General features: G+C 42.3%; 1 protein-coding gene across 1 annotated transcript; it reads left to right on the top strand.

Annotated features, from left to right (window-relative positions):
- The first annotated feature begins 2,315 nt into the window (after positions 1-2,315).
- LOC147620980 (uncharacterized) lies at positions 2,316-15,090 on the top strand. The gene is made up of 9 exons (XM_086825269.1): positions 2,316-2,660; positions 3,159-3,566; positions 4,763-4,955; positions 9,613-9,854; positions 10,079-11,307; positions 12,620-12,993; positions 13,294-13,563; positions 13,775-13,980; positions 14,122-15,090. The coding sequence occupies exons 1-9, from the start codon at positions 2,322-2,324 to the stop codon at positions 14,878-14,880; spliced, it is 4,020 nt and encodes a 1,339-aa protein (XP_086681395.1). The 5' UTR covers positions 2,316-2,321; the 3' UTR covers positions 14,881-15,090.
- The last annotated feature ends 519 nt before the right edge of the window (positions 15,091-15,609 follow it).

The following is a 15,609-nucleotide window of genomic DNA, read 5'->3' on the forward strand; positions in this document are numbered from 1 at the left end:
CATTCCAAAGTTTTAAAAAATACTTCCTTTTTAATGAAACAATTACATAAATTGATCAGGGATCTTACATACTATGAGACATACTATGGTGATTCGCCTACCATTTTCTCATGTTACCAGTCAATCATGTGCCTTAATAACAAGAGATCCTTCCTTTAGCTAGATCTTAGGCTTAGAATACTAAGGATTAGAACATTTAACCTGGACATTCAACATAGGCTTGAAATAGTGATTACCTTCTTGTAGATACTTGAAAGATAAATTTATGGCTTCAAATTGCTTCCTTGAGAGCAAATCAAATTCAAGAGAAAAGAAGCATTAAAATCGACAATTTTAAGCATGAAACGTATTGGAGTTGCTTGTCACGTTATTCTTCGTTTAGTCTTCTTTTTTATTTTACAATGTTTTTAAGTTAGTGGCCATCCTGATTAAACAAAGCAACAAAAAATTTTAAAAAAGAAGTAAAGGACATTGGTACTCTAGGTGAGCATAAAAGAATGTGAGTAAAGGACATTGGTACTCTAGGTGAGCATAAAAGAATGTGAGTAAAGGACATTGGTACTCTAGGTGAGCATAAAATAATGTGGATTTATGTGGTGAAAGGCTCTATCTAGATTTGTTAACTGCAATTGCACTTTTGAATATGTATGGATTTAGCCATAGGTATACTTTTTGCCACTTGTCCTTTTGTCAAAATCAAAATAATAATAATGGTCATTCATCCAAATTTGGAGATGCTTTGAAACAAAACAAGAATGCATGGTGAGTGACCTTGACACTTGTACTAAGTTTGCTAATGTTTTTATCTTTGGTTGGCTTGATTGCTTGTGGATATTTTAATCATGATGTATTTTTTTTCCCTACACATTGAAGCTAGTGGTTGTTGGGAATGAAGGCATGAAAAATGCTTTTGAAATGTTCTCGAGGGGTGTACATTTAGGAATACCTATGTACAACGTGCGTTCAAAGGGTATTAAAAAATACCATTTTATGTGAATTGACTTAATAAAATGACCCCTTTTTTCTAAACTTATGGTTTTTTTTTTCAAAATGCCATTGAAAACCTCCTTAGGTAAGTAGATTTCTATAAACTTTTCTCAAATCTTCGTTTAAAAACCCCTCCTAATGTTTGCACATGGTAGACTTCCATATTTTTAAGTGAACCCAAAGAAAATGTTCTCATCATGCTTAAGTTTGGTGGTACTTGAAATATTTTGTCGGAGACGCCGTGTTAGATAAGGAAATAAGAGGAGGAAGTAGAATCAATATTCTCCCAATCTCCATTGAAGAAGAAACGAACAATTCAAAAAGCCAAGTCAACATGATAAAGGGATGAAAAGAATATTAGAAGTTAGAAGTGTGCAAATAACGGAGATTTTGAAGCTTCTCAATAGGACTTTGAGTGTCTTTTTGTGAGGGGGAATTGTACACGGGTGGTGGTAGGTATCACAAGTCTTGATGTTTTGCCACTTGGGGAGTTGTAGGGACACAATTGTTGGGCATTTGAAAGTCCAAGGCAATGGCGTTACAAAAGCTGGTTGGCCAACTTTATTTTGGGCAAGGCTAAGTAAACCCAAATATAGGGCCCATATAGTAATTTTTACAATCTAAGGCAAATCCCAAACATAGTCCCAACATAGTAATTTTTACAATCTAAGGCAATTCCTAGTGGTGCTACTCTATAATATCTGCCAGAAAGAACATTGGAATGTCCCCATGTCTTGTAATTTAGTCCCGTTTGGATTATAGTTTGATGTGTCCGAATGTTTTCTATAAGAGCAATATAAGTTGTTTAATTCTATATGGATCTCTCTGCATCTCCATCAATTAATGAACCATTTTGTCTGCCCGCCCATCTGGGCCCAACATTGGGATCTGTCTGCATCTGGCATCACCTTCTTTTAACCCCCTTGTTTTTTAAATTTATACGTACTTGGTTTGAGCCCATGTCGTTTACAAAGTAGACAAAAATCCCAAATTATACTTTGTTTATCATTATAATGGTCATGGTTAATATATAAAGGACTTATACTTGCTCAAAGTGAACGTGCGGCAACTTATAGTTCTTCTGTCTGAATTCGTTGACCATGAATACAACATTTCACCTTATAGTTCTTCCGCTTGTCTTCGTTGCCCATGAATACAATATTTCACCTAAATGATGAGCCGCCCCTTTGATTTTTCCTCTCCGACTAGTCAGTCCTCTACATTAGATTAGAGTATCGATTAGAGCAAACCCACTGCAATTAGGGATAATATAATGTGTACTTAAAAGAGTTTTTGAAATAAAGATTATCCTAATTGTTCAGGTTGATTAGAGCATGTGTAGCCGGATAGAAGGAGAGATGGAAAAACCTCGTAAAGATGATTATAAGGGGGGAGAGACGATTAGATTTACGAGCTCTAAGTGTGATTATGGCTGCGTTGATCACTGCACTGATGTGGGCATATCTAGCTATGATGCAATAGTAGTGGGTTCCGGCTATGGTGGGGCGGTTGCAGCGTGCAGGCTTGCACACGCGGGGCTGCACGTGTGCATTTTAGAGAAAGGGAGTGAATGGAAGCCTCATGATTTTCCCCGGACTGTCACACAGCTCGTGCTCAAAACCGCCTTCCACACCTCCCGCGCAACTCTTGGGAGCCCCACCGCCTTATACCAGGTTATTAATCAATCCCCTAATCTAAATCAACGATTGCTACTAATCATCCATGTGATTAGCAAATCTCCTTGGACGGCATAATGCTTAATTTGCAGTCACAGAATTTTAGGGATGCATTTTCTGTCGGAAAGTTGCTAATCAGTGATTGAGCTGCTACTAAAACGTCAATCTTTGCAAATATGGTACAAGGTTGCTCTTGAATTGCATTCGTTTGTTTTTAATTACGGAACTTTTCCATGTCGGGAAGGTGCTATCATCGTGATCTCAACGGATTAAGAACCGCAAACTATCCACTTGATTGCTACAGGGCTACTGTCAAGTCTAAATTACAATTTTGGTTGATTATAATCACGAAATATTAGGGCTGCGTTTTCAAATTTGGATGACCTAATTTCAACACCGTTATGTATAATATACACATGTTGCTAATCAGATTCACTTAATTAAGGCCTTGTAATCAATGATCTGATTCGTCCGATCAAATTGCTACTAAAACAGGTACACATGCAAGGGGATTCGTTGGGCGTGGTAGCATGTGGGCTAGGAGGAGGGTCATTGATTAACGCGGGCGTGCTAATGCCCACCCCAAAGAGAGCTCGAAGCGATCCAAGGTGGCCCATCGAGTGGGAAAAGGATTGGCAAATTAATGAGAGCAAAGCTAGAGCTATGCTTGAGCCACAAAGCGTCCCTTTTGATTTTCCCAACTCTAAGGTCATGGACGCCATATCCGATGAAATAGAAGACTGTGTGAAAGACCCCGTCCATCTCAGCGTGAGAATGAAGGCTAGTGTGAACTCATTTGGGGTACCCCAGAACGGCTGCAAAGCTTGTGGGAATTGTTTCACCGGTTGCCCCTACGACGCCAAAAACTCAACAGATAAGAACTATATTGCAGCTGCACTACAGGTTTGTAATTAGCATTAATGAGATATGCTTTTTTTTTTGGGTGGTCTTCATATTGTTTTAGTGCTTCAAATGCATCGCTAATGTTGGTCTTTGGTCTTCATTGTGTTCAAACACTATTTATTCACATAAAAGATCCTCAAATAAGACATCCTTGAATATAGTTTTCACATTGTTTTAGCCCTTTAAATACTTTGATGTTCTTGGTCTTTATTGTCTAGTAGTGATGGGGTCTTATAAGCGCACTTGTATTCACAGCTTACTTTGATCATCTATCCTTGTATATAGTCTGCAGCCCTTCAAATAAATTGAAGACCTTGGTCTTCATTTTGTATAATCATGTGTGCACTGGGGTCTTTTAGAGGGCCTTTCATCTTTATTGTGTCTAATTTCTTGTCAGCTCACATCTTATATGCCTTGCAGAGTTGTAGCTTATCCAATCCATGCCAAGTTGTAGCTTATCCAATCCATGCCAGCAAGCTCACAACCTTTACACTTCTTTAGCTCACATCACACATCCCCATTAAGCATGGTTGCTTGTTCAATTCATGCTACCAGGCTTGCTTTTTGACGACCGTCACACTTGTTTTTGAACATTTGGGCCGTCCCATACATCGAGTGATCCTCTAGGTGGTCGTCAAAAATTAAGGTAAAAATTTAAAAAATGGACACTATTCCAAGGGTAATTTCACCCATCAAAAATCATCCTTGCATGCCACCATATCGTCCTTCTCGATAGTAGATGGTGTTTTGCCTTTAATATTGTGTTTCTCTTGTCACCTCACATCATCTCATGCTTGATCCCCCATAACCATAGCAAGGTATCCATCCACATGGTGGCTTGAGGCCAAGGGGATGCACGGGTAGATCTACACACACTAGCGTATTTCATTGTTGGCACCTAATTACTAAAGTCAAAAGTGGCATTTATATGTGTCAATGATATCTAAGTATATTTGGATTCATACACTCATTCTTCATTGTTTCAGAGCATGCTAGATTCCAATGCGTTTTAGCCCATAATTATTACTGTATTGCTAAATTAAGCATTGAGTAAGTAGTTTAGCCCTCTATTAGTAAACGCAATGATAAAAGTTAATGTGTTTTGACTACCCTATGGAAACATGACTTCTAGATCCATGTGCTCAAGACCCCCAAAAAAAAAAAAGTGTTTAAACAGAGTCCTTTGATTCTTGTAGGCAGGAGCCCAAGTTCGAACCGAATGCGAGGTTCAGTTTGTTTTGCAGAACAACAGACTGAGTCATGAACAACAAGCTGCAGAAGTAGCCACGTTCGCAGCTGACAATGCTCCAGAGAGACAAAAGGGGCGGAGGTGGAGAGTTTACATCAACGAAGTTGATTTCTTATTGGCCGATTTCGTCGTGCTCTCGGGTAAGGCAATTGACCTCCATAATCCCATCTCTCTAGCTGGTAATATATTATATAATTGATGAATACTCTCTCCCCAGCTCTGCGCAATTTATATATATGTAGGCTACAGCTCCTCCATACATTGTGCTTCACGCATAGCTCAATTAGATTTTCTAGACTTTGTGTGTGTCGTTAGTATATGTCTTCTTGTTCTATAGGAGAAAGTGCTCGCCCCCGGAGCCTCACCCATACAACAAAGCCTATAGCAATAAATGTGTCTCATCCAATTTTCTTTCCTTTGTTGAGGTAGTGATGATGTATTATTGGCCAAGTTTATGCCAATTTCCGCAGAGTTAGGTTAAAGATTGCCAAGTTACAATAAATAAATGTTCATGGCTAAGTTAATTTCATGAGTAACGACTCTAACATGGAGTCTTTGTTGAGAATAGTACTTAGGATCGATATTAATATATAGCAAAAATTTTAATTTGCGCTTATTGAAATAATCACCATAACCACTTTATAGTGTCTTTTTCTAATTTGATTGACTCTTTTCATGTGGTTATCTAATTGATTAGATCAATGTGCTATTCCATAGTGCACTAGATTTAAATTGTAAATGATGTTTATCTATTAGTGCTGAGCTCCTGCCCACTAAATAGCAAGAATTGAGCTTTTTAAGCTTGCCATTCACTTTGAATAAAATTAATCATAGTATAAATTTTACTTGTTCTATAGTATTATAAATCATAAGTTAAGTACTTCTCTGAGCAAATAAGCCATATTAGAGATCTTAGAGGATCATAAAATAGGCAAGTTTAGATATAGAGATAGAGAGAGGAGTCGCCTTTTCTCAAAGAGGAAGACAATGCACTAAAATGGTGCTATGCAACACTTTTTTTGACATTCCGGGATTTTATTCTCTTATATAAGCAACCGGGGCAAGACTAGAGAGCCGCCCGGTTGGAGAGATGCTATGCATCTAATGGAGGTTGGTGGGCGGTCCCGCCATGGGACCTATGCACCCTACCTGACCGAGGATGCTCGGATCATTCCCCCATCATGGTCTCCTTTGATATGCCGACCTCTGCTCCATGTAGGAACTCTCCTTCCCCCTTTAAACTGAATATCTCTCACCTAGGGAAACCTGAGTTTGATGAGGGAGTGGTTAGAGCGTGGGAGGCAGCAAGAGCCCAAGGTGGGCCCCCACCACAAGACAAATGGGATAGATGCATCTGATACACCACAAACTTCTGTAAAAAATATGGCAAGATCGGAAGAGCTAGAATCTCAGTGGTCGAAGGACTGAGAGCAAATCTTATGCATGCAATACAGCAGGAGGGACCTAATGAAATCACTACCACACTCATCTGTAATCTCGATTCTTTTCTTCAGATTCAAACCAACAAGGATGAAGCTATCAGAATCCTCTCTGGCACACGATGGATGGCTAAGGGTGACGCCTCGACCAGCTTTTTCTTCCGAATAGCCTCTGAGAGAGACACCGACATGAAATAATAAGTAGGGTACTGAAACCAAATGGATCCCTCACTAAAGATGAAAAAGAGATAGCTTCCCTCTTTACTACCTGCTTGTCAGCCATTATTGGAGCCACACCTGCCCTTGAGGATGGATACTTGGAGGGACTGGATAATTTCATGTCAAGAGTATCCACCTCAATTGATCAATCATCCCTCACAGTGTTGAATAGGCTATTCACAGAAGAAGAGTTAAGGTATGCTGCTGCGAGTAAAATGCGCAAAGAAAAGACCCCGGGTCCGGACGGTCTGCCCATAGAATTTTATTGGCACTTTTGGTAGCTTATCAAGGCTGATCCATGTGTGATGATTAATGAAGCCTACTGAAGGGAGGAGCTCTCCCCCCCCTAAGGTAAATCGGGGCCACATAAAGATTATCTCGAAGAGAGCTCGTAGGCTAACAGTCGGGGGACTGGAGGCCACTCACCATGCTTAACACCTCATATAAGGTGTTTGCCAAAGCCATAGCTCTTAGGATAAAATTCCTTCTTCCTAGAGTGGTTGACCCGAATCAATTTGGATTTGTGCATGGCCGACATATACATGAGGCAGTTCTTAATGTTTAATGTGGTATTGACTATGAACTCTCTCTCAATCAACCATACATGCTTCTCAATCTGGATCTGGATATATCATATGATAGGATCAGATGGGATTTCATGCTGGCAGTTTTGGAAAAGATGGAATTTGGATGTGCCTTGATTGGGATGGTCCGTTCTTTGCTGATGAATGCCAATGCAGAGGCCGTAATCAATGGAACGGCAGTTGGGGAGTATGCATTGCAGAGATTTGTCAGGCAAGGTTTCCTCCTTGCCCCACTCCTTTTTGCCACAGTTAATGAGCCACTACTGGCTACTGTTCTCTAATTTCAGGAGAGAGGCATAATTAAAGGCCTCCCTCTTCCCGGAAGGGGGCCAAGAGATGACTACCAAATTCTTTGCTAACGACAACAGCTATATTCTGGTGTATGAAGAAACTAACATTGATGCATTCTTGCAGGTAGTAGACGAATTCTGCCAGCTGTCAGGATCGGTGAACAGTACTCCCAAAGCTGAAGCCCTACTACTGGATAGAGGAGATAGACAACTGTGGGATCTCAAATATGACTTTAAATGGATCCCCCATGGCACCCCTATCAGACTCCTAGGATGTCCTATCGGAACAAACATTAGTAACAAGCAAAGATTCGATTGGTTCTTTCCCTGACTACAAGGTAAAATGGTACATTGGAGCAAGGTCTGTTTGTCATTCATTGGGCACCTCGTGGTACTTAAGCATGTCTTACACGACATACCTTGCCTCCTATTGTGCATTCTCCAAATCGAATTGGGGTAAGATTAATGAACACTTCAGGGACTTCCTTTAGAGCAGAGCAGTAGAGGGTAAGAGCTGGCACTGAATATCATGGGCACAAGTGTGCTCCACTAAACAAAAAGCAGGGTTGGGAATCACCAATCTTCAAGTAAGCTCTCAAACCCTCACACGCTTAAATGGTTTTACAGAGGATTGAGACAGGGCGCCCATGGGGAATAATCACCAGATTTTTCATCCAAAATGCATCTAGTCTGCTTGGGCAATGGCCAAATTTATCTTGGAAGCAAAGGCTTGCCTCAAGAGGCAAATGCACAGTCAAGCAATCTAATCTAGTTAATGGTCTTGTGGTTGGGTGGCAAGAATTGTTCACTAGGTTACAGTGGAAGGGCCTCTCACCAGTGATGGGGCACTGGGTGAAAGCATCTGGTGGTCGATGTGCAACATGGACAATGGCAAGCCGCAAGCAATGAGGAATGTCGATCAGACTCGAAAACTGCACAAAAAGGGAATGCAGACATGGAATGATCTATAGGACAGCAGCACTGCCCAATGGATGGACTGGGACGATATAGCTCATCGGTTTAGTCTTACTCCGCCTTCTCTTGCTACACTACAAGCTGCTGTAGAAGCTCTTCCGTTCCCCTGGCTAACTGCGTTGATTCTCAAGGCCAAAAGTTAGCTTGCCAACTAGGCCATCAACAAAGGCAAACCACTGAAAGGAGCTGACTTGTACATGCCACACAGACGCACTGGTATAGCAGATTGGCCCATCGATGGAAATGCCTGAGCTCTATAGGAACCTGGGCCCGTCGCACTGTAGCTGTATGGTCGGCAACACCATCTCTGCGGGTTAATGTTTTTCTCTAGAGGCTCCTGCATCTCAAGCTCCCTACAAGAGACAGAATTGCTAGTTGGGTGCCTATCTTGTCGCGGACGATGTGCGCATTCTGCCTCACTCGTAATGAGGACCCATTTCATGTATTTTGGGCATGCCCAACTGCCCAAGATTTATGGAAAGGCACAAAGAAGTGGCTGGGCAGCAGGGGCACACAACACCAATTTTCTTGGAAGCATACGCTGCTGGGGGACACCACTTTTCTTAACCTAGCACTTCATTGCTTGTGCAATCCACATAGGCTTCATTGTCATCCATTTACCACCTTAGCACCAAATAAATGATTTGGCCCATCCTCCTCGAGGAGCACCTCATCCACCATCACCATAGTGCCACACCCTTGTAATTGGCTAGCTTACTCTCGAGCTTACTTACCCACTACTGCAAAGTCACCCAAAAATGTGATTTTGCAGAAAATCTGAAAGCGAGCCCCTTGCATATGTGGCACATTGATTGCAAGACCCACCACAACAACCAAGCCCATGCTCGAAAAACATGAGAGAATAATTTTATAACTAGCACCGAATTCTAGATAGAAAAATGGTACTACACATAGTGGAAGGTCTTGGATTTATAGAAATTTGAAAACCCTTTCAAAGACTTTTTGTCTTGCCCATGGCCAAGCACAAGCATCCCGAATGGCTTGGTCCAAACAAAAAACTAGAGCATGTAGAAATAATTGAATTATCAACAATAAAGAACCCTGAGTGAGAAAGACAGAGAAGTATAACATGCAACTAATAAGATTGCTTGGTGTAACGTGTTTATACTAGGGGGTGTGTTGAGAGAGACACAGAGAGAAGCATAACATGCAACTAACAAGATTGCTTGCTATACCGTGTTTTTACTAGGGGGTCTTGGGGGGAAGAGAGAGAGAGAGAAGCATAGCATGCAACTAACAAGATTGCTTGGTGTACTGTGTTTATATTAGGGGGTGTGTTGGGAACCACAGGAATACTCTTGAGGTCAAAGGAGAGGGGCTTAGAGCTCTCCTCAAAGTTGGGATGCAGCTTTAGCACCAATGGCAATAATGTTGCTTACGTGGCAGGCTCTCGGGCCCCCACGAAGGCATATGGCCTCACGGAGGACAAGTTCCCCACTATTCCAATCCCACTTCGCCCAGGCCCTTCCATCTCTAACTCGTTCACTTCATCCTTGGGCTTCACAATACAGGTAATTGTTTCCAATCTATTATCAGACTGTTAGTCATACTTACGGTGTTAATGTTGATTAATCCTAGTGATATTGTTGATTTATCTTGTTGTTAATGTTCTGGTTAGGAAAGGATTAACAGATATTGGTCAGGGTGTTAATGATGATTAATCTTACTGGTAATGTTGATTAATCTTGGTGTTAATGTTCTGATTAAGAAAGGGTTGGGTGTTGATAATGCTCAGGGTGCAGTGCTGCCTTTGGCCTTTCCGAATCTCTTATTCAAGGGCGTGTTCACATACCAGTGGCAAGGATGCGGCTATGGATTTCTGAGGGGAGTGTGGGATATGGTGAAGCATTGGGCAAAGGCAAAAGACAGCGAAGCATTGGTGCTCAACATGATGGGGGTGGACTCAGCCGATGGGAGGATCGAGCTGGACGCAGAAACGGGGCGTTTGAGAATTTTCCCGCCACATGATCCGATGCTAACCAAGAAAATCCTTACATTCCAGAAGCTCACCAAGCGCCTAGGAGGCACTCTCTTCATGTCCCGCCACCGCAGTAGCTCAGTCCACCTGCTAGGCGCGTGTCCCGCCTCTTACGATGCACAACACGGTGTAGTTAACCCGAGCGGCCAAGTCTTCATCAAAGCTCATCCTCAGGAACCGCCAGCTCCATATAACATCTTCAAAGATTTAACATCCTCGTCAGTTAATATTAATCCTTCTTCTACTCTCAACCTTAGCACGGCCACATCACCCATGCCCATGCCTTTCCAACAATATCCCTCCACCACCTTCACATCATCCTCATCATCTACTCATGTCCATGCCGGCCTCTATGCTTGTGATGCTTCCATCATCCCATGCGCCATCGGCATTAACCCATCATTAACCATCACCATCTTAGCTGAGCACATCTCTAACCACCTTGTTAATGATGCTTTACAGTATCTCAACCCGGGTGACCAAACAAGTTCAACTAACATTCCTTCTCCTCGCAATTTAAATTATGATCACTCTCACCCTTATTATAATTCATTCGATCGTCACAACAAAAGAGTTCTCTCAGAACAAAATATTAACACAATGATTATGGTGGGAACAGATGAAGTAATAGTGTCCAAAAATTGTTCGCACGATGTCAAATCTTCTCCTAATTGGATCAAAGGTACAGCAGCCGTTGTACGAGAGACAATGCATGGGGATCTAGATGGCATGCCATGCACACTCCACCTCGTGATGCACATGGGGAGAGCCGATCATAAGGAACCAGGCAAAGGCAAATTTGAGTTCGGAAGTCTAAACCCTTTGCTCAGAGGAAGGGTTGGAGGCTGCTTAATCATGAAGGCATTGGATCCATCTGTTATGTACATTGTTGATGGAGACGTGGACATGTGCTCGGTTGATCCACGCACACCATACACACAATACATGCATTATCATCTTGAGCTTGCATCGGCATCAGGTGCAAGGTAACACTCTTAAATGTTCGCTTGTTTGTTTAGGCTCTGTTTTGTTAGTAAAAGAGGGTAATGCTTGGATATTTGTGAGTTAAATTGTAAAAGAAGATAATATGGTTAACCGTAGGATATTTCGACGCTTGGTCCCGTGGTCTTTTAGCGTGGTATGGCCCAGACTTTCGGTGGGATGACGTGCAGCCATGGTGATAGCAAACCCGAAACCAGAGTTCGATTCCCAACCCACAACGTGTTAGCAACTCGTACAAATGTTGCATACATATGTATGCATGAGGACTTACGTGCAGTGTTTTGGAGCCCATTTGGGGCGTCAAATGAACAAGAAGCCTAAACTATGCCCCCAATGGTAAGCACAGAGAGGCTATGGCTCTATGGCCACGATGGTAAGCACAGACAGACTATGGCTGCTAGGAGGGGGCAAACGGAACCCACGAAGGTCTTTATTTCCAACAAAGGAGCTTGCATTGAAGCGAGGGGACCCTATAGAAGTGTTAGAAAGTGAGCTGGGTATCTGTCTAGAGCTTATTATGAGAAACATCGAAGTATTTGACAAGTCCTTGGAGAGCGCAGTTTAGCCAGGGATAGGGCCACTTAGCCAGTTTAGGTGCAAACCAAGCAAATTAAGGTAAGGGCAAGCCAACAAGGATAAGGGGAGAGAGGAAGTTAGAGGAGAGGTTAAAGGAGACGAGATAGGTAAGGTTGCCTATGTTGGAGGGGAGGGGACAAGATACATGGTTGGAGGAGAGGTCTAGGGTTTGCAAGTTAGTGCACTGTAAGTCGAGGTTAAAGGAGAGGACATAAGTAAGGTTGCCTATGTTGGAGGGAAGGGAGCCAGAGATATGGTTGGAGGTCGAGAGATGTAGGATTTGCAGGTTAGTGCAATCTGTTATGGGCACTTGAGAGATAGGAGAAATCGAGAACGATGGAGATGACCCTGTTGCCATTGCATGAGTCGATGCCCTTTAGCTCGCTTATATACGGCGTGTCTGAAGGCATCGCTAGCCGGCCCTGCCCTCCATCAAAGATTTTAGGCGATCCGTGAGAGAGGAGAGAAACAGAGAAAGAGACATTGCGAGAGAGAATAAAATAGCAAGCTGCCAAACGACTTACAGTTTTTGTAGTCTATCGATAAGAGGATTCTATAATTTCCCCTTGAACGCAAGGGCTCCATAGTCAAAAATCTTGGAATTGAAAGGTGAAAACTCAATTGTCAAGGTCGGAAGTGAAACGTTAATTGTAAAATGATGAAGACTTAGTCTAAAATCGTTTAAAAGTGTCAATGATAATATGTGTGAGTCTTTTGTAGGTACATTTTGAAAGGTGTCAAGGAGATGAGACCATTCCTTCTAGGCTTCTCTTTGTGGCAACAGTCCACAACTTTGCATGTTTGCTTGCAGCAAACAACTCGTGCCTATTCGCAAAGATCAACTCACACTACAACCAGCTTTGCACCAATACATGGGACCATGCACGTCAGTTTGCCAGGGCTTTGCCGAACCTTATGGACAATGAAAGGCTCCAAAAGGTTTGATTTTGTGAAGAGTCTGGCAGAAAGCTTCATGAAAACATATTTCCTTAGCAGACCTCGCGGGCTCCTTGTGGAAAAGGTTAGCTGGATGGACCCAAGCGCACTAAAGCAGATCAAGTATCCTACTCACATGATACATAACGTAACCACAGGTTGGCAAAAACTTAAATCCATGTTCATTCAATGTTTAGTTAACCTTTGATGCATGGAAATGCAGCATTTATGCAACGTGAATTTTTACATGGAAAGCTTGTTCCAACTTGTTAGCAGGCTTGTTTGGTTGATTTTGTCTTCTGGAATGCGAACGCCGAATGTTTCCATTTTTGCATGGCCAGCTTCGATGCGTATGCGTCCATGTTTTTATGGCCAGCGCTGATGCATACGTCCATATGTTTCAATGGCCGACTTTGCTCCGTTCAAATCATTATTGATTGATCGTATTTATATTACAGGTGATGGCTTTGAGATTAGTTGCGTCCAGTGGAGGGTGGATCAGTTGAGGAACGGGCATGGTATGATGAATAGTGGGGGAAAGCCAGTGTTGTTGCTCAACGGCTACTCTGCGGAAAGCTTTTGGCTGCCCACGGAGAGGCAAGATCTGGTGAGGACTTTGCTAGAGCAAGGCCACGAGGTGTGGCTTCTAAGACCACGTCTGCACCCAGAGCACACCACCACACGAAGCTTCAATCTGGACGACGTGGCCAGATTCGATGTGCCAGCAGGTTATGCATGAGAGGCTGCGATGGTTGATTATTTGATTGGAATTAACACATGCTTTAAACTTAGTTTCAATATTTATGCAATCAAATTTTAGAGCATTGCATATGACATATTACCTTCTAAAGTTTATTTCCATATATTTTCAAACATATCCCAAACAAAAATATTTACTTTATGTCGTCTAGCTCACACTTTTCTATTGCTCCTTTTCAGCATTCTCGAAAATGAGGGAGATACTTGGTAACCTGGAGGCAGTGCATGTGGTAGCACATTGCGTGGGCGGGCTAGTAATCCACATGGCGATTCTAGGGGGATTCTTGCCCGCCACGTCAGTAGCCTCACTCACCTGCACAAACTCAGGAATGTTCTTCAGGGTCTCAACTTTGGCAAGGATCAAGCTTTGGATACCTCTCATCCCGGTAACATTAATGTCATGCCCATTGATTCTAGCCTTAGGATAATTCGTTTATCTACAATTAAGCTTCACAAATTTAGCAATTACCCTGAGTGAATATCCCACAAATAATAAGGGTGACGTGATGACAAATATACTGTTGCAGATCTCCATGGCAATCATGGGCGGCAATCCTGTCCTACAGTTAATTACAAATGCAAGCGTTGGCAAGGATAGCTGGCGCCATGGCTTGCTTAAGCGCATTGCAATGGCCATTCCTCGCACGGAGCGTTGCATGTGCGACGAATGTGAAGTGTTTTCGGGCATCTTCGGCAACAGTTTCTGGCACGACAACGTTAGGCTGGAGGTCCACGAGTGGCTCAACAAGGAGAACGTGCATCGCCTCCCCATGCAAGGGTTCACACACCTCCGAAAAATTTGTAACGCGGGCGCCCTCGTGGGCGCCGACGGGAGCGACAAATATCTGCCGTATGCGGATCGTTTGGCGGTGCCCACCACCTACATCTCTGGTGGGCGCCCACTCTTGGTTGTGCCGTCTACTACCGAGCGAGCTGTTGCCTTCATGCAACTCCATCACCCGCACCTTGCACATAGGCGAGAGGTCATCCATGGCTATGGCCACTCCGACCTCCTCGTTGGCGAGTTTTCCCATCGTGATGTTTTCCCACATATCCTCCATAGCATCGCTAACTCCGACAAGCAACAACCTTCTCCTCCCAACCCTACACATCATAAGCACACTACCATCACATGGAATGATCACACGCTTCGTTCAACCTCCATCTTCCATTCATCCATTACATTCTCAATCTTCACCCTTTCCATTGTTGTTTTATTTATCTTGCTTCTCTTGCTTATTCCTTTAAGAGCTCATACTTCAAAGCCTACATCGTCTAGCTATTAAGCTTTTTATATTAATCCAAGATAGCATTGCTAACTCTAATAGCACATTGTTGAATAGGACTCATAAGCGTATCATTTCAAACTCCATCCTCTCCATTAATTGTAGAATATTACTCATAGTCCAAGATTAAGTAAAGGATGATTCACCTACCTTTTCTAATGTATATTACAATCCACAAAAATAAATAGGCCGTTTTCGTATTTTTTACATCGTATATTTCTCCTTTCCCCACTTATACTTTACAATGTTTTGATGTATACAACATAAATAATAAGGCAGTAGTACCTAGCATACCATTGGGGACGACCAATTTCTGAGCGAGAAACTCCAGAGGGCGAGAGGTGGAATAAATTTTCCAAAAAAACAAAAACAGACTTTATCCTAAAGACTAGAAGTCTTGTTTAGAATAAATACGCTAATCTCTTTATGCTTAAAATCAAAATTTCTAGTTAAAGACTAGAAGTCTTGTTTAGAATAAATACACTAATCTCTTTATGCTTAAAATCAAAATTTCTAAAGTGCACGTGTGTCACAAGGTTCCCAAAACTAAGCGTATTTGGTCATTCTAGTTATAACTTCACCAAAAATAATTCAGAAGGCAACCCTCACACAACAGAAACAGATTCAAGAACCAAAGGTTGATTTTGTTATGCACAAACTCAAAATTTCCAAACCACACATACGCTACAAAGTTCCAAAAACTTTGCGTACTTCAATGTTCATAATCCA

This window comes from Cibotium barometz, chromosome 31, assembly GCF_041138505.1.
Source record: "Cibotium barometz isolate CiBa-2024 chromosome 31, ASM4113850v1, whole genome shotgun sequence".
NCBI lineage: Eukaryota > Viridiplantae > Streptophyta > Polypodiopsida > Cyatheales > Cibotiaceae > Cibotium > Cibotium barometz.